The sequence below is a fragment of the Drosophila persimilis genome, unplaced genomic scaffold (genome assembly GCF_003286085.1).
Source record: "Drosophila persimilis strain 14011-0111.01,24,50 unplaced genomic scaffold, DperRS2 tig00000798-arrow-arrow-pilon, whole genome shotgun sequence".
NCBI lineage: Eukaryota > Metazoa > Arthropoda > Insecta > Diptera > Drosophilidae > Drosophila > Drosophila persimilis.
In genome coordinates, this window is record NW_020825355.1 from 178,875 (window position 1) to 202,375 (window position 23,501).

The following is a 23,501-nucleotide window of genomic DNA, read 5'->3' on the forward strand; positions in this document are numbered from 1 at the left end:
AGCTAAATACTGCCAGATCGGTGAAGGACCTACCTTCCCAGGATCGTGGGGATCCAGACCGTCGATCGGCATCAAAATCTCGAGTAAGAAAATGATGCCGATTTTTTGAAAATTTAATGATGTAACCATCATGATATTTTGCGAAAATCGTAATGGAATGGATGTCCTTTTCTCTGGTGCCAATCGGTTGGCAGGACTCTCCCGGTCACGATATGACATGCCACGCCCCGATCGGCTGCCGTGTTGCAGAGATATAGCTTGCAGAAAAAACCAGTATTTGCATAATGTGCAAATCCAAATCTTCCAAAGGCTATATCTCAGCTAAATACTGCCAGATCGGCGAAGGACCTACCTTACAAGGACCGTGGGGATCCAGACCGTCGATCGGCATCAAAATCTCGAGTACGAAAATGATGCCGATTTTTGGCAAATTTAATGATGTAACCATCATGATATTTTGCGAAAATCGTAATGGAATGGATGTCCTTTTCTCTGGTGCCAATCGGTTGGCAGGACTCTCCCGGTCACGAAATGACATGCCACGCCCCGATCGGCTGCCGTATTGCAGAGATATAGCTTGCAGAAAAAACCAGTATTTGCATGATGTGCAAATCCAAATCGTCCGAAGGCTATATCTCAGCTAAATAAATTGTCATCAGAAAGAAGGACATTCCTTTAAAGACAGCCGTTTCATGTAATTCAAATGATTCTAGCTTAATGTGGTTTTAAATTTCTTTATTTATTTTGAATTACTTCACGTTCAGAAATGTACACTTTTAAATTGTTTTTTTTTTTATTGGGTGTTTTGTCTTGTGTTTTATGGGGGATTTATCATTGGTTTTTGTTACGTTTTCGTTTTTCTGGTTTTCATTGCGCTGGTTTCCAAAAAGTACGTTAAGTAAACTACAGACATACGTGTTTATAATATGCATTAATAATATATATAGTATATGTGTAGTATATGTATGTATGTATATATAGAATTCAGAAATGTACAACATTCATTTTTAACAAAAGGGGCCCGGAAGGAACACGACGTCGCCGTGTTCCCGCAGATGTAGTTAAAAACTTGAAGATAGCCATAGCAAAAAAAAAACTAAAATTACAACTTAACGTTAGAGACTTACCAACTAATACACATACTAGTACAATGTCAATCAATATTTATTATGTGCAAGTATTTAATGATTCTCGCGGGTGGCTATTCTGCTCGCCCCGTTAAAAATTACATTTCAAAATTGATTCCTTATCGTACATCGTTCGATCTCAAAAAATTTGTGTGTGGTACGGTACGAACCTGTGATGTTTTTGAGTGGTTTTTCTTTTCGATAACATAAAAAAATGTTAAAAGACTACGTACGACAAATCAGTTACAATATATGTATACGTATATTGTATATTGTAGACAACTACTTAAGAACTAAGGCTGCTATCAAAACAGATTTACAAATAAATATTCCATGTAAGTGTCTTGCGTATTGTAAAACCTGCGCTGCGGCTCTCCTCCTGCTGTCCCCCCGGCACGCTGTCTGTGGCTGTCGGGTGGCCAAATTTTGAGCAACATTTCTCTAAGATATTCTTGAATAGTATCTGTAAATGGATTATGCTGGTTACGATCTTAGCCTAACGTTAGAGTAGAGCTGGAATAATCTGTGTCGTCTGTCTTCCTGTGTGTTGTCCCGTACCATATGCGGCAAATGCAGAATCTTTTGTGGTTTGTGTTTTCCCCTTGAGCACGTCGTGGTGTTCGGTGTTCGCTGTTCGGAGTTCGGAGTTCGGTAGGGTTTTGGTTGGTTGGTTGGTGTTCTTAGGGATCGCTCTTCATTGTCTGGCTGTTGTTTTGGCTCTTTTTTCTCTGGTTCCTATGGTTATTTAGCTTGCCTGGGTTAGCTACTTGGCTACTTGGCTACTGAAAACTCGTCCATCATCCGCCCACGATGTCCGACTTACAGACGCATGTCGTTGTACTTGGCGAAGGCCTTGCAGAGGGAGAAGGCCAGGATGATCAGGATCAGATGCACAATGCCCACACCAATCACGATGATGATCAGCTCACGCTGTCCAATCAACCACTCGGTGAACACCTCATAGCAGCCCTGAAGGGGAGAGAAATACGAATGAGACCTATGCAATATTATCTCTTGATGGAGTCCTTACCTTTTTGTAGAAACTGTTGCTGTCGCTGGGATTGGTCACACAGTCTTCGTCGCGCGGCACCAGTGCTGCCACATCCTTCAGGACGCAGCAGGCCTCCGGTATGGTGCGATTGCCCTTGTTTTCTTTCCACGCCGGCGAGGCATCAAAGTCGTGGTAGTCGGTGATGCCGCAGCAGCCAAAGTTGCCCATCAGCTGGTTCCACATCAGAGTACTGGCGTCCACATTCTCGCCCAGCGAGTAGCTGGTGATGGTCGTCTGCAAGAAGTTTTTGCTCTCGGCCCTCACTTTTTCCTTGTAGAAGGCGGCCAGACCTCCGGCCACGATTCCAGCCACCAGCAGGAGAATCAAAAAGGTTGCATACTGAAAGAGGGAATGGAATGGTAAACATGGAATGCTTTATTCATGTACAATGTACTCGCATGCCTCGGTTGACCCAATTTCGTGGGCTCTAGGCTGCAGCAAAAATCTAGGCATTTGACCCTGAGCTTAATGTTGTGCAGCAGCACGGATGCTATGCACGGCCTACGAGGGCCCCCCATCCAGCATCCAGCTGAAATGTTGAAATGCTGAAATGCTGAAGGTCACTCACTCCCCCCTCCCACTCTAATGCTTTGTTGCATGTTTTGAAAAGCTTTTGCGGCTTGCCGTTCCTCCATCTCTTCTGCCCAGGCTCTTGGCTAATGTAGTCGCTGCCGCTGTCGTTGTTATTGTCGCTGGTTCTTTTTCTGTGGCTGTGTCTGTGGCTGTGGTCGTGAGTGAGCCTGATGCGTTGGCCTGATATGGTTTTAGCTGTTTTAGTTGTTGCGGCTGCTACGCCTCGCAGCATTTCATTTTCATTTCAGTTGAGCTGAGAGCGCAGCGTGGGCGTTGGGCGTCCAACCAAATGGCAGCTGCTGCCGGCTGCCTAGCTGGTAGCAAATGTATCTGTCAGATGCAGAAACAGATACAGACACACATGCAAGCCGCTGCTGAATGAATTATGGCCTACAGAGAGGGCTAATTTACACGCTTTGCTTTGCTTTGCTTTGCCTGCCAATTCGAAAGCATGAGTATCTGTATCTAAACTATTTGCAACCTTTTAGGTACAACAGAAAAGTCAATGCTAAGACATGTTAGCCATGCCAAGAGCTGGCTGGGGCCCCGGCCTTGGGATGCGTTGTGCGAGTGGCCTTGTCTTTAAATTGACTGCAAAATAGTGCTCAGAGCCCAACAGCCCAACAGACCAAGAGTCCAAGAGGGGGTCGCATGCAGGTCGCGTGTTCGGCATCGGTGCGCGCATGCGCAAATCGCATGGCTCTTAACCTCTCTCATCTCTCCCCCTCCCGCCCCACCCTAGCCCCCTCTCAATGGTAAATTGGATTCACCTGTCTGTCTGTCTGTCGCTGCAATTAAGCGCTGGCCAAGCCCCGCAATGTGGGCCCGGCTCTGCGATGCGATGCGATGTGATGTGGTGGGGAGTGTAAATAATGCAGCTGAATGTGATAAAACAGTTTATTAATGACGGCAATCGAGTGGAGTACTCTCGGCCATAGAAAGTGGCTGGGCTGGCCCTCAGTCCGCGGAAAAATGTAAATTATCTTCTAAGCCACAGAGAAATTACCAATTCCATCGGCAGACGGGGCCAAGTGAAGGGCTTGTCAATGCTCGCACACAGCTGTACCCGAGGGTCGCCCCTCACGATACTTAACCAATCGCCCAAACATGTTTAGCCTCACGATATACAAATATCTGTATATACGGGTATATATGGGTATATACGGTATATATGTATGTGTGTGCATGCCCATCAGGTAATAAATAAAATGTATATACATACAGACAGATATTGTAGAAATGTCCAGCTATTGTATGTGCAACTTTCTCTCGACAGACCTCATGGTTTTCCATGAAAATCCCCCCACTGCACAAGATATGAAAAATATCTGTGAAATATGCAAACAATCTTGAATCTCTCTCTGGGAGCTGTGGCATCTGTTGGCGTCCGTCTCATTATATCTGTACGAATACGAGTACGAGTATTCCTCTGGCAGTAGCCGTTGTAGTCGTTGCTTCACTCAATGTACAATGTGCCATGTATTCCGTAGAGTCAGTCGATGATGCAAGCCCGTAAAACTCTGATTGGACTCATTGATTGGAAGGGGGAAAAAATGCATACATTAAGTGTACACAGATGTACAGTGCGTGCCATAAGCATTGGCTGAGCATTCGACAAACTGAAGATACATAGAACAGTTCTACATCTTTCGGGTTGATTCAGCCATTGATTGAGGGCCATTCGTTTGTAAAATATTACTTACCAAATATGTAGAACCCCTACTATTACTCATTATCTCAAAGCCTTTATGAATCGCACTGCATGTTTGGATGTTGAAATATTCAATAACCATTATTCGATCACTTACCGTTGACAGCAGACAGCGGGACTCGCGCATGGCCCCCAGATAGCCCAAGAAGCTCATGAAGAACATGACGGCTCCGATGACGATCAGAACGTAGGCCAGCTGCTCTATGACCTGCGTCTGTGTAAATTGCTACAAAAGATATACGAAACGAGAAAACAGCCATAAATAGATGGGGAAATAATTGCAGATGCTCTCCACACTGCGTATACGTAATTAGCCTTTGAACTTTCCAAAAAGTGTTGTCTTTTTGCCCATTCCATTCGCATAATTGAATTATAAGAACATTTCCGCCAATTGTCTTGTAGGCCTCCGCCCTCCCCCCACCGAAGAATGCTCGGACGGGGACTGGGACAGAACCACCTTCTCTAAGGGAAGGTTCATTGACCAACTTACCGCCGGCACATGGAAAAGCGAAAGAGATATATTTCCTGCTAAAGTTTGACCACTTGTTTTGCTCCATGTTTTATCCTAGATGACCCCGCAATTAGTCCCCGTGTGGAGGGACATGCAATTTTCGTTTGATTTGCTCTTTCTTTCTTTGTTTTTTTGTGTTTTGTGTTTTGTGTCAAAGCGCAGAGCCCTTTGTGTTTCCGAGTCAGATAGGGCTAATTTTTAGTTAGCTCTGAACATGCAAGTTTTATTGTGCATAGAATTTGTCATACTCGCACCAGCCAGAGCCGAGGGCGGAGTTTTTTCAGGTAGAGCCAATTTTCAGAGCTCCACTGAACTAGTAATACAACAGAGGAGGAGTTTTTTTATATTGTGGGGTCGGCATGGGGCTGTTTAAATATATTATATAGCTAATACACATTCATTTCGGAATCTCCACGAATTAAAAGAACAAACTGTGTAATGCATTCTATTCTATTTGTTACTGCTTTTTTTTTGGAACCATTTGTATCTGGAATATTTCTCAGTTTTCACCCACTTTTATTTCGGGGGCAAGTCCCCCCAACAAATCGGTTATCGCTCCAATTACAGGCGGTACGGGAAAAACCACCCCCTTTGGTGGTTTGTCATCGCCGCGCAGTGCATCGTGCACTTTGATTAGTGGTTGTTGTCCTTATTTACTCTGGCAGCCCCCTGCCCAGTGTACTCTATAATTATAATGCTTTTTAATAATCAACGAACGTTCGTTTTTTGTGGTCAGTCCTGCACGTGAGCTGGATCTGTGTGCATGTGTCCATATGTACGGATGTACATGTATTTGGGGTGGAATTTTCCTGCCTGGAGTTTCCTGCTCTTGACATTCGAGTAACATGTATCGATGGGTGGTTACATTCGGGTATAAATGGCGTTATAATTTGATGGACAGGGTGTGCGGGGGGGGGGGGGCAACACTTTCACTTGGAATCTTGAAGGAGCATACAGAAGGGGACGGGGACGGGAACGGGGTCTTACCTCGATGCGCTCGCTCTCGACCAGCTTGAGGAGAGCAATCAGCGAGTGCTTGTCCACGGCCAGCCATAGTCCGACTCCGAATATAATTGTGCCTAGCACCTGCAAACAAAAAACATCGGGAATGTACATACACAGATATGTAGATATAAGATACAAGATAAAAGTGTGTGTGTCTGTGTGTGGAAAACATAAAACATACATATAGCGAAGGAAACATGCAAACTCAGTGGTGAATGATTATGATTATTATGATGTTGATTGCATTTGAAAATGCTGACGCGCTGACGCTGACAACGATGATGATGATGATGATGATGATGATGATGATGTTGATGATGGCGATGATGACGATGTCAGAGAGTCAATGAACCGCTGGAAAAAGCCGCAGCGAATGCGCATGCGCGCACCAGAGATTTGCTTGATTGAGTTGCTCCAACCATTGGCATTGGCTCTGGGATGGTATGGGATAGGATGGTATGGTATGCTATGCTATGCTATGCTATGGGTATGGGGTATGTGGTATGGGGCTCTACGAGGCGTATAAATTGCATTTGCCATTCAAATTACAATTTAACCTGTGAGAAATCGGTTAATCTCAATTGGCAATACTTACGAAAAATATGAAATTGAATATGCAAAGCAAATACTTTGCACACCAGACCACGCAGTCAAAGACCATTTTCGTTGTTTTCGAAATCTTGCGGCTGTTTCCTCACTCGAGCACTCGACTGCAATGACAACAAGAGAGATTCCATTAGTTAAAGGCAAATGCGAATGTACATAGTTTCTAATTGAATTAAAGGCAATTTTAGTTAATTAAGTTTCAAGTGTGACACGGAGAAAGTGTCAGAAGAAACACACACCAAAACCAAAACCAAAACCAAAACCCAAAAGAATACTCAGAAATGTAAGTAAATACACAGGAAAATTTCCTCACGGCATGTTGCATTCGTTATCGGCCATGTATGAAGAGCGAGTGTGTACAAGTGTACGTGCCCCGTGCCTAACAAATTAACATGTGAAACGGCCGTTGAAAATTAGTGAATGACTCCAAAACAGGAAATGGCCAAGGCGGCAGCGTGCCAGCGACTGCGGAATACCCTAAATGGAGTTGGGGCGGGAGTTTCAGTGCTAGTAGGGGCATACGCGCTGGTTAAGAGCACACTTTTACAGACTTGAACATGGAAACCAAGTCCAAACAAAGTTATTATTACCAATTTGCAGGGAAATGCCTGTAATGACGATGACAAAAGGAAAAACTTCACTCGATTCTCTTCTTCCCAGAGGTTTATGGTCCACAGATCACGTGTTTAAGATCAGATCAACCAAAAGAACTCGTACACACACTGCCACTGCCACTGCCACTGCCACTGCCACAATAATTAACCATGTAACTAGATACAATAACTTAATTTCTGGCTGACATGCAGAGGCGGGCAGAGAAGAGTTAAAAAATTGCTCGACAAAATTACAGGCTCGTTAATTCATTCATTCATTCACTCAGTCAGTCAGTCATTCGGTCATTAATTCATTGAGTCCGGGGGAGGAATCTCTCAATTTTAAGCTCAAGCTCTCACTCTGATACCCCCTCGCCCTCCCCCCACCCACTACCAGTAGCACTCCACCCGATGCCCGATGCTCTTTCCGAGTTCCAAGTTAACTTTCTCATTAGCAGCTCTCATCGGCTCCCCGCTCACGCTCTCTCTCTCTCTCTCTGAGCACTTTTCTTTTCAGATGATTCTGCTCTGTCCACTGCCACTGCCACTGCTTCTGCTTGTGCCGCTGCCGCTGCCGCTGCCACTGTCGCCGTTGGTAGCTTGGCTTTAACTGTGTGTGTGTGTGCGTGTGTGTTATTTTGGTAAACACACATACATGCAGACATCATCTGCTCTACAAAAACAATGTCACGAGCTATTGAAGTTTGGAAAAGTAGAACACTCTGCCCGGGCTCTGTCCGGGCTCTGCTTCTGCCTCTGACGCGGCTCTGACTCTGACTCTGCGCTGCGCAGCCCAGCCTCTGCTCTGGTTTTACCTCCTATCCGTGTCTGCCTCTGCCCCTGCTGCCCCTCCTCTGCTGCTGCTGCTGCTGCCTGTTTTGATGCTGTTGCCAAGTCGCGGCGGGCAAACATTTTCCTTGCCAACGCTTTTTGGGCCGATTCTTTTCTGCTTTTTGTGATACCCTTGCATAGAGGGTATGACTATTCTGAGTAGGCACCTGCAGCAAGCCATGAAGATAAATTTAATCGAAATTGGGTGAATATAATATACATATACACATCTATGTAAACATATCCTATAGGAATCTGCAAGGGTATCACCTGGATGGTACCCGAATGATAGCAGCCTTTCTTTCGTGCCATTTAAGCCATGCTAAAAGCGGCCATTCTTTACCTCTCATCCTTACCCCGCACCAAAGCACTAATGATGTTTTTTCCACGAATGTAATTGTGTACGCACACACACACACCCGCACACGTACACGCATAAGTGCATAAGGTATTTATGTACATACAGATGCAAAGAGATTTACACAAGTCAGAACATTGCGGGCGCCGCACTCCCACTCCCACTCCGCCCTGCACCACCCACAACTCCTTTTCCATTTTCCAAGCCAAACAAAAAGTTTATCAACAAATTTTTAATTGCTTTTTCCATTGTTTTAGACATTCAAACGTCGCAGCGTTCCAGCTTTAATTTACTTGAAAAATATTCCTCCGCTGATAGCCAAAGTGCTTTGCTCGTAAACGTTTTCCAAACGGATGTGCCTGCTGATTGCTGCGCTGCATAATGGCTCTGACATTGAATTTCAAATAAGTCGGCTATAGACAGTACGAGTGTACGAATAATTAACTGAATTTGGGCAGATTTTCCTAGTTATCAATAGGCTGATTCGGATTACATGGGGGGAGAGGGGAATGAAAGGTGGATTGGCGTGATACCATCTGCAGTCATTGCATATCAACGAAGCAGGAATGTGTTAAAGACTAAGGATTATATAGGTCTTAAGCCAGTGAAAGATCTCCTTGGGACAGTAATCGGATTTCATAAGGTAAATATGTACAGAGGTATTTATCGCAGCCAGAAATAGTTTGCTAATATTACATTTGAGGAATTACCTGCCTATATGGGGTACCTATCAATTTACATGATAAGTAAACAAATTGTTGAGTCGATTAAAAAGTGCAATCAAAGCAAAAACTTCATAAAAGTTCATACGCGTGTGCATGTCGGAGTACAAGTACCATTTGTACCTACAATTTCCTAATCAATACCCCAAATATTTGTGCCTTATTTTATCATTCGAAATACGAGTAGTTTGTTTACCTGGCCTGGCCTTCGCTCTTTTCCTTCGAAATCCACGAGTATTTATCCACCTCGAGCCTCCTCCAATGTTCGGCTAATGGATTGCCCCGCCCTTTGGCTGCCTGCCGATACCCACCGATTCAACTTTCACCTCCAGTCTATTCACTTATGCAACAGCAACTCAGCATCTCAGCATCTCAGCCTCGAAGCTTTAATTACCGTTCTGTTCTGGTTGAGCGGGGAAAGCTCTTCAGAGATCCGCCACCCTCGGAGCACATATAAAATTGAAAAGCTTGCCATTAGCACACGTACACACAAAGTAAACACACACACACACACACACACATGCTCCTACGAGCTCCTTGTGGAAAATCTTCTAATTAACTTTCGAGTGGTGGGTGGCGGGTGGCGGAGGGGCGGTGGGCTTGGAAAATATTGGCAAAAATTCAGCCTGTTCAGCATGTCAGAGGCGACAGGCAGCCATCATCGTCATCCTCATCATCATCCCACAGACATATCTTCCATCTTCAATCTCAAACTCAAACAAAAAGTGGAAAATATGTGAAATTTATGCAGGTAAAATATACTAAAATATGCATCAGATTGTGGCCACATCAGAAGTGGATAATCTGCCGAGGAAAGCCCGGCTAAGGTCCCACTCTGCACAGAGTACGGTGTAAACATTAACAAAAACCGCAAGAGATCGATCCTCATCTAAAATTGAGGCTTATTTCACGTGTAATTAAATCCCCTTCTCAGAGACCAGAAAACAACAACAGCAACAACAACAACAACAACAACAGAAAAGTGCAACAATCAAACCGCATAATAAATTACAAATTTATGGGCATCACAAAAGCGGAGGCTGGCTCCCATTTGGTTTTCGCTTTTGTTTATTATTTGCGTAATTAAATGCCTGAACATACTCGTACATTAATTTCTGCGAACAATAGAAAGTTCGTACTGCTCTCAGATCTGAGACCTGCAGACCTGCAGACAATGCAGATTTTTGTTTTGTTTGGTTTTGTTTTTTGTTTCGAGAGAGTTTTCCCCACTGGCGGGGCTGTCAATTGTGGGTACTACGAGTACTACCACCAGCATCCAGAAATGGGCTAAAGAAAACCCCGTAGCACGGTATTAATTATGGAGGAAAAGGGCTGAGAGCAGTTCAAGAAGAGAGCGAGCTTCATGGAGCTTGATCGAGGGAAAAGGTGTTCGGTTTTCCGTTTTCGATTTTCCCTCCAATTCAGCCCAACTCTCGCTCACACATACATATGTACATATGTGGGTATTCGGTTTCCATTCCCCAGTTGTCACGTTTCGTTGCCAAGAATTTTAGAAATTTTATTTATGGCCAGTCAATGCTTTCTACTCTTTCTCCCCCACGCCCCTCTCTGGCGCCTCCTCCGGCTCTCGTGCACTCCAGTTTGATTTGTGAGACGTGGACGTTGGAAAATGGTAATAGCAAGAGAACAACAATCATGGCTAAAAGCAATCATCACGCTCGAAACCAAAAGTGCCATAGAACCAACCACAGAACCGCAGAATCGCAAAGCACAGAGCACAGAGCCGGCCACACATTTCAATCTGTCAAAGCGTGAGAAATTCTCCATCCACCGTTCTGCATCTTCATCTCTCGCTTTCGTATTCGTATCTTTATCTGCAGCTTCCTCTATTTCTAACCTCCCATCTTTCAAGTAATTAAATTACGGAGTAATAAGCCTCTCAACTGGGTCACTCCTCTCGCTCTCTCCCTGCTCTCAGCTCCATCTCCCTCTCCGTGGAGTACTTAAATGCAGGTGGGTGGTCCCCCCAGCCCCAAAGCCCTCCACAGATTGTGGCATGCATATGAGAGCATTTTTGGAATGGTTTTACGACGGGGATTACCGCTGCGGACGGGGTTTGTGGCGGTGTCGGTGGGAACTGCTTATAGCCGTATTATAGTACGAGTACATTTGAATGGGAATACTAAATGGAATGTTAATGCCTCCATCAGATTGGAGGATTGCAATTTGTGGCTGGAGATGTGCTTGGAATGTGCTCAAAGCCAACGAGAATCATTGTTCGGGCTTATGGCTTATGCATTATTCCAATATTCAACTGGAATCTGGTATTTATTCGGCAATTTCGTGTTCCAAAAGCTAACCGAAACGAGTTGAAATGGCATTTAACTAAAGATACAGATACAGACACAGTAGAGCTTCTATATATACCCCTCTGTAATTTAATGCATCCCCGACCTTTGGCCCCACATAAAGGCTCAGCCCCTTTTAGACATAAATTAATTAATATTTCTTTTATGTCCATAAATGGAATGCCCGCTTATCCGTTTCGTTTCTCGTCATTTTTTCAATCGATTTAAATTTCAATTTAATTATCCCAAAAGATACAAACTTTTGGCCAGGGATAAGCCCGGCAACAGATACTCCTCAGATGCTCAGATACTCCTCCACTCGGCTGGAAACCCTTCCGTGCAATGCCAAAAAGTTGTCTCCATCTCTGTGTCTTGCCTTTTCGGTTGCCAAATTAAAACTGCTTTAAGCCTGAATTGATCCGAGCCCCGACTGGAATTAAATTCCATTAATTGAACAAAATATAGCGCAACATTTGCGGCCGTTGTTGCTGTTGTCGGTGGCTGTCTGCCGTAGCACGAGCCACACAATCAATTTATTTATAAATTTTGCTTAATTAATGCAAATACAAAGCGAATAAAGCCAAAAAAAAAGCCGCAAACCCCAGCCCAAACCCAAAATAAAAGTTTGTTAACTTTTGGAGAGGCAAAAATATTTGAGAATTTACATAAAGCCAGCCAAAAACAGAGCAAAGATACCGCGAAAAAGGTCCCAGGACCAGCTCCAGGACAATGCCAGAGGAGCCTTGGGTGGGGCCTGTGGGGATTGTGGGACCTGTGGGGACTGTGGGCTGTGGTGGGGTCTAATTAAATGAGAAACTTATGATCAGACGCTGACGCAAAAGCTAATTGAGTGTCAAAGCAGTGTCGAGTGTCTGTGACTCCTGTCTGTGCCGCCAACTGCCGCAATGTCATTCAACTTTTGGCTACCTTTTGCTGAATGGCTGCCCGGAAGATGCTATAGTTTTGTTTGCTTATATAATCCACAATCCACCATCCACAAGTGCGTTAATTTGACATAATTAGTGGGCACTAAGACGGCACGAGTCCACGTCGAAGCTGGAGACTGTAAGACCCTAGAGGTGCCTTTGGGTGTTGGAGAGGCACCTTTTGTCTGAGTCGGCTTCTTTTTTGCCTATGCCTTTGCCTTTTTAGGTCAATGGTCGTTGTCGTAGTCGTCGTCGTCGTCGCTGGGGCCCCGGTTGTTTGTTGTTGCTGGCCATGTTTGCAGCCATTTGATGGCTTGCCAATTTAACACCTGACAGCTTCGGGTTTGGCTTGGTTTGGGCCATGTGTGCGCTGGACCATGCCTTGTGCCAAAAGCGAGCGCAGACAGCAGCCCCAGCAACGCCCCAGCCCCCACCAGCCACATGTTACGAGAGCAGCAGTCCCCAACCATAGCCACAGCCGTGCCCCAGTTGTCAGCCAGAAAACTAGCCAAAGCCAGGCCAGACCAGGCCCCAACAGTAGGAGGAGCAGACGCAGTTGCAGACGCAGTCACAGATACAGATACATGTCTGGCCATTTAGCGAAGTTATGCGATACATTTTTGCGACGGTTTTTTTTTGTATTTTTGAATTGGTTTACTCTAGATTTGATTACGACAGAGCCGGAGGTGGAGAAGCAGGAGCCACAGACGGAGCCAGAGAGAGAGAGGAGAAGGAGAAGGAGGAGGGGGTGGGTGGGGAGTAGAAGGAGATATGCAAATGGCTTTGACAAACTTTTAATGGAATATTAGGGTGGAAATGTCAAAACTTCAATTTGTTAAAGGAGATGTTTATCCAAAAATGCTGTCAAAATATTGACGAACTTTTGATGGGAGGACAGACACACAAACAGAAATCAGAGATCAGAGACCAGAGACCAGAGACCAGCGTCTAAAAGTTAATCCAAGGCTAATCTGGCTGCAGACATCTCTGATGGGGTCTCCTTCTCTAGCTGTCATGGAAATGTGCCACTAGTTGGGGGTGTATGGGGTACAGATATTCTAGGGCATTCTACGAAATCATTCTGATGGAAAGCCTTTCGTTCTAAGACCTCAAGTACAAGTAGGCCCAAGCGGTTCATTCCTTCCTTTGGTGGATGGCTTAAAGTATAACAAATTTGATTAAAATCTGTCTATAAATATCTATTAAGATACGCTCAAGATGGTGCCTCTTGCGGCAGGGCTTCGAAATATGTTCTTCCCTTTCTGAACAGTAAAATAGTCAAAGTCTCAGTATTCTACCCCCCCAAAATACTCACAATAGTAGTCGGTATTTCTGCTTATTCCTCTAAAATGTTTGTCAAGAACGTGGAAACGCTGAAGAACCCCCCGCCAGACGGAGACGGAGACAATGACCCACTTTTGAGGTAAGTAAATAGCGAATAAAAGAAGGAAAGAAAGAAAAGTATTTGCCCAATTATCAACGAAGCGAACAATGGATTGCGGGGAATACTTTGCATAAACTCGGCTTTGAGTGGATGGATAAAACCCCGCCCTCGTACAATCCACTTCAGTATTTCATTTAATTTCATTTCATTAAGTATTTCTTTTCTTTTTAATTATTCGCTTTTTGTTTTTGTGTTTTTTTTTGTAGAAAAGTGAAACGCTCAAAGAACCAGAATTTGTTCAATGTCTCTCGCTTTTTGGTTTATTATTGCCCATTGCTCCAGTTATTTGATGCCCGTGGCCGCAGTCCGAGACTCGAGACTCCGCTACTCGCGACTCGCGACTCTTGTTGCTGCTGCAAGTCGAGTAATGTATCAGTGTCTGTCCGACGACTGTCATAATGTTGGAGCGACAGCACAGCTCTGACATACTTGCATTTATTTCACTCATAATGAGAACTGGCAAATGATTTGCCTTTTGTCTGTCGCCAGGCAGCTACACCATCCTCTGCCTCTGCCCCTGTCTCTGTCTCTGTCTCTGTCTCTCTTTTTATTTCACTTTTCATCAATAAAATCAAATAATGAAATGCCTTTAAAATTATGTCTGCGACTGTGGCCATCTCCAGCATTATAATGAGGCACATTTCGGGGCAGATAAATAAACAAATAGCAGAGACAAGAGAGAGATAGAGAGAATAGAGCCATCATAATGAACTGGAATACTCATAGGGGGGACTGGGGGGGAATCAGGTTATATAACCTCTTGAAAACCAGATGAATTTACATTTGGGAAATGCTCAAAGAAAAGTAAAACTGTTTTGGGGACCCACATATGTAAATGCATTTTTGTGCATTTTACAACTCCATCGATGTTGAATATATAGATATTTAAACATTGTATATGGTCATTGAATTTGCTTAGTAATCGGAAGAATGTATGTATCTGATAAGCCGATGAACTAGTTACCGATCGAAGCCAGATACATATACAATATCTATCAAAGTATGTTTTGGGTTCATTCATCGCACCTTGAATGGAGTTTATTCAATCTAAATTCATTCAAATGGAATTTCCACTGGGTTCTTTTGATCGTGTACCTTTCTCGCCGCTCTACCATTCCCCAAAAGTGTAGATTGCCACCTCTAGGCCCGACTGGGTTCCCTCAGGCAGTACTCCCCCTTCCAGGATATATTTAATATTTCCTTTAGAGCTTTAAGGTTTATCTTTCACCTACTAAATCCTCACGTGGAAGTGTAGCGGGATTGCCTGATCGGCTACTACTAAGGGACGTGCATATATACAATATATACCATATGTATATATCGCTACATTTAGTAGGTATCTGCCCGATACATACGAGAATCTGCAGATCAGACGATCCCCACGTGTGCGAGTGGGTCTGGTTTTCCAATTAAGACTCTGCACATCCCCACCATTGTCTGTGAGTTTTTTGGATACAGATTACGCATACGCCGTGTGGTATGTGGTGTGCTCTCCGCCTGTGTGCGTGTGTGTGGTGGAGCGACAATTTCCTGCATTTGAGAGGAGAAACAAAGAGAAACACAAAACACAACACAGCACAAGAGAAAAACCAACGCCCGCTGTCACTTCAATTCATAACAGATGCAAATAAATTTCCATTAAAGTTTTGTGGCTGCCACAGCAGCCTCTGTCCCCGTGTCCCCGTGTTCCCGTGTCCCTGCGTGGGCAGACGGCGACAAGCCGAACAGATGCGCAGCCCAGCCATCCAGCCATCCAGCCATGTGGCAACTGATTGAGTGTGTGTGTGGACGGGGCAGACACCGGGGCGGTGCCAGAGGGCTGGCTCGTCTGAGCTGGGCCTGCATTAAGGTGCTCGGTTTAGATTAATTTACATTTGGAGTCATGGGGCGAAAATTGCAGCATTATGAGGGCAGTACCTTCTCCTCCGGAGGAGCAGAGGCGGAGGAGAGGGCGAGCTATGCCGTTCACACATTAATTTTATCACGTAGTGCGAATGGTAGTCCCAGCTAAATGGAATAAGTATCTGTCAGATACAGTCTACAGTCGACAGTGCAGTGACAGTCACCGGCAGGCAGTTGCAGCCACCTCTCGCCACTCGCCACTCACAACTCGCCACTCACCACCGCATTCGTGCGAGTGCGAGTGCTGTGGCAGGGGCCCCCCCCTGCATTCGTGCTGCTTGTTTCTTTTACGATCCTCCACTGATTACCTAACTTTCTTTTGGGGTGCCCCTTGGTGCCTTGGGGGCCAAGTTCAATGCGCTTAACATCTCGCGCAACCGCAGAGCCGCAGTGCCGCAGTGCCGCAGATCTCTCAACTTTCACATTCGACAACCTTTGGCATGCACTTCCTCCGTCGCGCCGCGGGGCAGAGGCGCCTCCGCTGGAGGCGGTGGTGTCTTAAGGTGTCTCTTTTACCCACAAAGCAAAAAGATAATCACTCTGCTGCACATTCGGCAATTACTCGGGACTCCGCACTCCGACTCCGATTCACATTTTGGCATTTGGCAGGCAAAATCGCAATCGATGCACACTCGCAATCCTCAGTCGATGTGTTGCAAGCAGCTCACCCATTCGGCGTTCAGCAGCTGTGGGGCAAGTTTTTTTTTTGTTGTATCTACAGCAAAATGTATCTACACATGCCACGCCACGAGTCCCCCAACGCACTGCCGGGAGGGGGGAGGCGCACACAAAAAAATGTGCAGAAAATGAAGTGGCAGCCACTGTGCCCCGCTGCAACTATGAAATATCTCCTCTGCGTTCTCTGTTCCCTCTGGTGTGAGAGTGCGACGAGTGCACATCCACATCCACATCGCCATCCCAGGGACAGAGACAGAGCCAGAGACAGGCCCAGAGCCGGGGCTAAATTTATGTGGGAAGTTTTTTGATGATGTTTGAATTACAGCCACCCCACCCTACACCCCCTACACCCCCCTCCCCCCACTGGCTGCTGGCAGGGCAACTTATCTAATAACGGAGACGTACAACTTCCTGTAAGCCTTTCCCGTCCCCAGAACCGAATGTGAGAACACGCCAGAGAACGCTAGCCAGCGAGGCACTAAATTTCCAGATCTTTCTCTAGGGATAATGTAGAAGCCAGGCCAGTAAAAGGTGTGCTCCCCTTTGGCTATATTCTGCACAGATCTGTAGATCTGAATGGGATACAAAAGAAGAACCATTCGGGTTTACTTCCATCCATTGCCCTAAACTCCCTTGAGTTCCAATTGCATTTTGTATTATTCTTAGCAAGACATTGGAAAAACTTTAGTTTGGGGGCGAAACGAGGCGAGTTATGCAATCAGTTTTGCCCCTAGTTTGATTGCAAATAGGACCCAGCCAAAATAAGCAAACTAGACCCTCTCGATGGCTCCACATTCAGAGGCTCTCCGACTCCGATCCAACTCCGGACTGGGCCCAGAGCCACCTGCTGTGCTGGGCTTTGTTTCTGCAAACTTGTCCGGGACGGGTCCACCGGTCCATCGGTCCACCGGCTGTGTGTAAGCGCCGAATTGCATCAGCGTGCAAATACTCGTATCTCGTATGTATGCAAGAAAGAGTCAGAGCCCCCGGTCTGGGGCCACACATGCGCACACACCAGCCAATGGCCAATAGTCGATGGCCAATGGCCAGCTCTTGGCCAGGCTTTCGTGTAAGGCGTTTGTCTTCCCCTCTCCCCCTCTATGTCCCCGCACTTTGCATAGGCTGCGTGAAAATTCCAAAAACCCCAGAGGCGTGCCACACAGTCTGCCTGTCGCCGGCACTAAAATACAAAACAAAAAGCAACCAAAAAAAAAGGTTAAAACAAAAAAAAAAAACAAAAAAAAAATTAATATGCATTGTTGCAGCAGCAGCAGCAGCAGCACGTTGCTGCCTTGCATATTTGGACTTTCACTTTTTGTTTTCTTTTTCAGCAAAAAAAAAAAAAAACCAAAAACGAAAAAAAGAAAAAGAGTAACAAATATTTCAAAATAAACTTAAAGAGCAGCTCGAGCACGGCTCGAGGAGCGCCTCTTCGAAATGTCGTTCAATTACAAATAGTTAACGCAAATAAATACGTTTATGCTTTGGGGTTTCGGGCTGATTGGTGGCTTCCGACTTTGGTGGGCGATCCGACGATTACTTGAAGCGGGGATCCCAATCCTCGAGTTAATTGCTGTGGCCGCTCCCGCTCTCGCCTTCCCTCCCGCCTCAGTCTGGTGCTGGTGCTGGTGCTGTCTCAATTAAGCCCATCGTTGGACGGCAGAAATCAGAGTTACGCATTTCCAATTGCATAATCATCATCCACTATCTTTTTGCTGTTACTACAGTTACCGTCTGTCTGTCTGTCTGGAGATTTTCATGGCTTGCGAAAGTAAATACTTTACCAGTCCACTCTTTTTGGCCTTTTGGCTTCCTGAACAATGCGTGCAGTTATTAGTCGTTTGATTCATTAATCATGTGTGGAGAAAAGTAGAGACCAGCGACTAGAGACCACAAAGATACTCATGTATGTGTGTGCCTATAGGGAAAAGTTATGGGGGGAAATCGCGTGGCGTGCAGGGGCACCTGCTGGGTGCCCAAGAAAGCTGATAGATCCCCGAAAGGCCTGAGAGCATTATGAATTGGGTTTACAAAATACAAACACCCAATCATGATATAAGAAGCTTTTCCCATGGTTGTAGCATTCGCCTCGTTTACCCACACTGTTTTTGACCTGTCCAACACATGTGGTACAACGCAAAGGAAACATCCAGGAACGATGGTTCGCTCCCCAGCCTCCCTTAGGCCCCATTTGAAATGTATCTCAATGGATTCAATCAGTGATTTCCTCAATCATTTACACAAGGAGATCTGTACCTTTTGCTGGTTTTACTCCCAGATTAGTGTTTTGTTTCGTTTCGTTTCACCTCTTTGTGTGGGGCCCCAACTGGTTGGTTGGCTTAAAGTTTTAAATTAACTTAAATCAATGACAGCTTACATTGGCCAGAGAAACAGAGAAACGTTTGCGAAATGGCCGGAGGTAGGGACTGCAATGGGGACTGGGACTGGGGACTGCGACTGACCATTGGGGCAGACAATGACAGAGGCAAAGGCAGAGACAGAGTCAGGGGCAGAGGCAGAGGCAGAGCGAAAGCCGCAAAGATACCTCAGACGTCGTCCGGGCCGTGGCTATTAAGTGTCTATTCCCCGTCCAAGCGCCCAGGGCGGATGGACAGCTGCTTGGACAATTGCAGCAAATCACAGTCCGACATTCGAGGTATTTGTTTGCACTCGATTTCCGCTGGAAAGCTTTCCAGCGGGGCAATCGAGAGAGTGGCCAAGAAGAGGGCGGGGTCCATCCAAAGAGATCTAATACCAGCAGCAGCCGCAGCAGCCGCAGCAGCAGCCGCAGCAGAAAAATTGCTGGCTCGATTTTAATTACGGCCAACTACTGACCGACCGAAGCAGTGAACCTGCCCCGGCCGTAATTTGAGCCGCAAACAGAAAGCCAATGTAATCCAAGATTGCTGTGAGAAATTCCAGAGGCCACTCTGCCATCGAAGCCGAAGAATCCTCCACTTGAGGGTGGTAATGTCCGTGAGTCCGTGAGTCCGTGAGTCCGTGTGATTGTGTGTGAAAGTCCAAGGCGGAGTCCAAGAGTGGATCAAGTTCGAATTACCATAAAATATGCAGAGACAACGCATGCGCAACACGTAACCCGAGCGAATGGATGGATAGTCAGATTCAGATTCAGATACAGATACAGCAGGGCGATACAGAGTCCAGTGCTTGGCCCTGTCCGCAGGGTTACCCGTTCACCTTGGAGGGCGGCTGTTGAAAAAGCCGTTTAGCCGTTTAGCCGCTCGCCGATTTCGGGGCACACACGAGTTGCAGTGACAAAGGAATCCATCATCTATAACTCCTCTATATAGGGCCCGTTTCGGTGGCACTATGTGTCTGAGTATATCTGAATAAACACAACATTGAGTGGCCTTTGAACGAATTTCACGCTTGCTGAAGCGTCACCTCGCACTGTATGCACTATATACCCTGTACGGTACGTCTATGGATGCCCTCCAGGCGGATGTTTCGACAAAACTTCTGTTTGTGCGAGCGGCCTTTTCAGGCCACTAATTGAATTATGTTGCACATTTGGCAGCAGAATAGGCTTCATGCTTGATGAGGTTGCTTTTACGAGTGCTAGCGGTGGTTCTGTGCAAGAGTCGGATATTTGCCAATTGAGTTATTGCCGTTTTGGATTTGGATTTGGCTTTGGTTTTGCATTAAGCTTTTGATTTGGCGCTGCCTGTGCGCCAATCCGCCACTACCTGCCGTTTCCCAATGGAAAGTTGGGCAAACTCTTTCAAGTTTCGACCAAGTTCTGTACGCGGCCAAACGGCCGAACGGGTTGGTTGGTTGGTTAACTGATTTTGGTCTGGCTCGAATCGCTTTGTCACGTTTTCGATATGCGCCGAAAGTGGGTTCAAAGCGAAGTTTGGCCAAAGTTCTGCACCTGTAAAAGACAGAAATGTACATCGTTCACAACTTTTTGCTCTGCTTCTGGGCCTGGGCCTGGCTCTGGCTCTGGCTCTGGGTCTGGCTCTGGTCTGTTTTGCATTACTTATGGCCCCTTGAGTGCCTTGTAATTCCTTCTCCGACTGCTTTTATGCCTGCGAATCGCTGCCTCGCAGCCGCTTCTGATGGAGCCTGTGATACGTATAAGCCAATTACTCAATCGCCCATTGCCAGATTATGCATCACCTCCCACAAGGGGCCCAACGGAGGGCCCCTGTGTGTGTGTGTGGGGGGAACCTTAACCAGGAATCGGGTAACCGTTCAACAAAACTTTACAAAATACAATTTGCAGAAACAAAGCTGGAACGGGTGGCAATCAGGAAGCCATTACAAGTACAAAGGTACTCTCTCGTACATATGCATTCCAAACTACATCTATGGGCTTTGACGAAGGTTTCATTTCATTACCTACCCGACAACAAAAAGAAAGCCACTTCATGCAGCCACATCTTAAGTTCTTTGTTTATTTCTAAATGAATCTTTTAATCGGAAGTAATTGAAAGCCAGAAGTCATTGTTTGAGACATTCCGTTCCTAAATATGAACCGCATGTGGGGTTCTGCTGGTACTGAAAGTGTATCTATTTGAGGGAATTTTATAAGTATACAATGTATTGTTTACTGCCAAATACCATAACAGGTTTTCTAGTACAAACTTTTGTTTGTTTTCTGCTCAAATATTGGCAGCTTTAAATTGCCTTTTTGACCAGTTTAAGCATTATTTAAACAGATTATGCGAGTATTTTGCAAGTCTAATCAAAAGATAATCAGATATTTGCAGTCACGTAATGTTTTTATAATTTATCCACTCTACCATAACAGATTTCAGACATAAATAATTATACATTTTCAGATTTCAGATTGCAGATTTCGGATGGAAGAACACGGCACCGAATAAAAGTGAGTCTGCAGATCTCTGGCTAGAAGTCGGGCTCCGTACCCTCATTCCCCCATTCCCCCATTAAGAGCGATATCAATTACAAGATTTGCGGGGTTCTCGCTCTCTCACTCTCTCGCTCTCTCGCTCTCTCCCTCTCTTCTTTTCAATAAACAATTCTGCCTGCTTTATTGGTTTTCCTGATAAACTTGTTCGGCGCTCTGCTCTCCACAGAACGGACAACCTGTCCAAAGCTCTCACAGAACTGCGCCGGAGAGAGGGGAGTGCAGAGAGAGGAGGACAGCATGTTTTCAAGATCAAAAAGCGAATGGAAGTAAAGAAATTGCACAAAAATGTACAGGAAAAAAAGAAAACAAGAAAGAGAAAGAACGCTGGAGAGGTACTCATGTAAGTAGCGGCTGTGGGAGAGGCAGCAGGAGAGAATTGCAAAGCATGAGTCGAACCTTTCACTGCAGAAGAGAGTTTGGTTACGGGCGGGGGGGTGGAGGGTGAGAAAGGCGAGGGCATGGGGAGCGATAAACATGAAGAAGAAGTGCCGCGCCGCGCAATTGAAAAGTGGCACAGATGCCAGAGCAGCCTCAAAGAACCAACGGTAACCAAAAAAGGAGAAGGTGCCGAAGGAGAGCGAGTGAGAAAAGGGAACGTAGCAGAGCAGAGCAGAGCAGAACAGTACATGACAGGAACGGAGTTGGGGTGGGGGGTGGGCCAGCAGCAGCATCAGCAATCAGAAAGTATAGGAGGTGGAGCAACAGAAGCCAAACGACGCAAAAAGCGTGTGCGTATCAACAAAAGAGAACGAACGGGGGTTGAGGCTGAGGCTGGGCCCGGGCCTGGACCTGGCCTAAGGGCGTGGGTGGCATGGGTGCTGTGTGGGGGGTTGGTGGGTGCGAACAGTAGCAATCGCCCAGTCCCAGTCCTCGTTCCCTTTTTTTTTTTGTTTTTTGACAAATGCGCACTCATAAAAGAGGAGCCAAAACTTACCTGTAAAATTTATTGGCACGCTTTGTGGAGCGAGCTGTTTAATAATGTATAGGGCACCGAAAAAGGCGATGGCGATGTATGAAGCTGCAACGATTTCGGAATATTTTAGAGATATTTTACTTTGGTATCGCTTTTTTAATGCTTTAGGGCCTACTGGTGTTCACAATTAATTTTTTTGCATTTCATAAAATGGGTGGCAATGTACCGCAGCTCCACTGTTTTGATTGAGCGCGCGCAAAAAAATTATACACACACAGAGAGCAAAAAAAAAACACACAGAGTCACACAGAGACGAGATAGAGACGCACCGATGGCCTGGACCTGGGCTTAAACTTGGGCGCGGCGAGAGGAGACGCGCGCTGAGAAGAGCCGTACCGTAGGGCGTTCGTTTGTGTGTGTTGGGGCTCCAACAATTCCAGGCACGAGAACTGCAAACTGCGACGACGCTCCTCCAGCTTATGGTTTATCCAAAACTCCGACTTGACTCTATTGAACTCAACGTACAGTAACTGCGGCTTGCGACTTTCGGGTTGGAGGCGTGCTTAAACACTGACGGACACCACAAAGTTGGAGCTTGGGAGCGAGCGCCAGAAACGAAAGCGACCGCTCGTTTACGTACGATGCTTGACGTCGTCGGTCAATGGAGAGGGGAGAAAATGTTTTGAAAAGGTGATTCTGAGCAACGGAACGTTTGATGCTGGAGCCAGTGTTGCCATTTTAGCCTATTTAAGGCTAGATCTAGCTTATTTGAAAACGGAAAAGCTTGAAAAATTATGAAAATGCTTATAGCCTTAAATCTAGCCTTTTTTAATTTCACTCTGTTTATGTTTTCCTTTTTATATCCTACATATATTTTTAGGCAAATCGAACAAAAAGTATATTTGTTGTACATTATCATGGTATTTTAGAATTCATTTGGTATATTGGTATATTTTCGTTGAAAAGTTTCGGTCACTACTACACAGAAACTTGGCGATCGTGTGAAATGTGTAATTGTGTAAAATTGAGGTGCAAGGATTTTATAAAGGAGCTTATTATCCAACACAGAGAAAGGTAAGCATCAATAGGATTTGATATTAAAAATAAATAATAATCTGCTGTTTAATTTCAGACTTCCAGATAATTTTGAGACATTGGAAAAACTGCAAGTTTTTGCAGCAGAAAATGTACTCGAACATAATAGAAATCCTAATGATCTCATTTCCATATTGTCATTCTTGACCAATATGGCAAAATTCACTTAGTCCCTTGGCAAAGTACAGATGACACTATAAAGCTTTGGTCAGAAGTACTGACTTATAAAGATGCTAGCAAAAACAAACC

At 45.4% G+C, this 23,501-nt stretch overlaps 1 protein-coding gene across 2 annotated transcripts; it reads right to left on the minus strand.

Moving 5' to 3' along the window:
- Positions 1-1,146: 1,146 nt before the first annotated feature.
- LOC6603818 (tetraspanin-9) lies at positions 1,147-22,792 on the minus strand. 2 transcript variants are annotated; one of them, XM_026992982.1, is made up of 7 exons: positions 22,554-22,792; positions 22,179-22,262; positions 6,574-6,688; positions 5,961-6,059; positions 4,560-4,688; positions 2,158-2,517; positions 1,147-2,096 (listed from the first exon to the last, which is right to left on the minus strand). In XM_026992982.1, the coding sequence occupies exons 3-7, from the start codon at positions 6,637-6,639 to the stop codon at positions 1,947-1,949; spliced, it is 804 nt and encodes a 267-aa protein (XP_026848783.1). In that variant the 5' UTR covers positions 6,640-6,688; positions 22,179-22,262; positions 22,554-22,792; the 3' UTR covers positions 1,147-1,946. The 2 variants fall into 2 exon arrangements, with proteins under 2 accessions (XP_026848783.1, XP_026848782.1); XM_026992981.1 differs by having other exon boundaries at positions 22,487-22,792.
- Between the last annotated feature and the right edge of the window lie 709 nt (positions 22,793-23,501).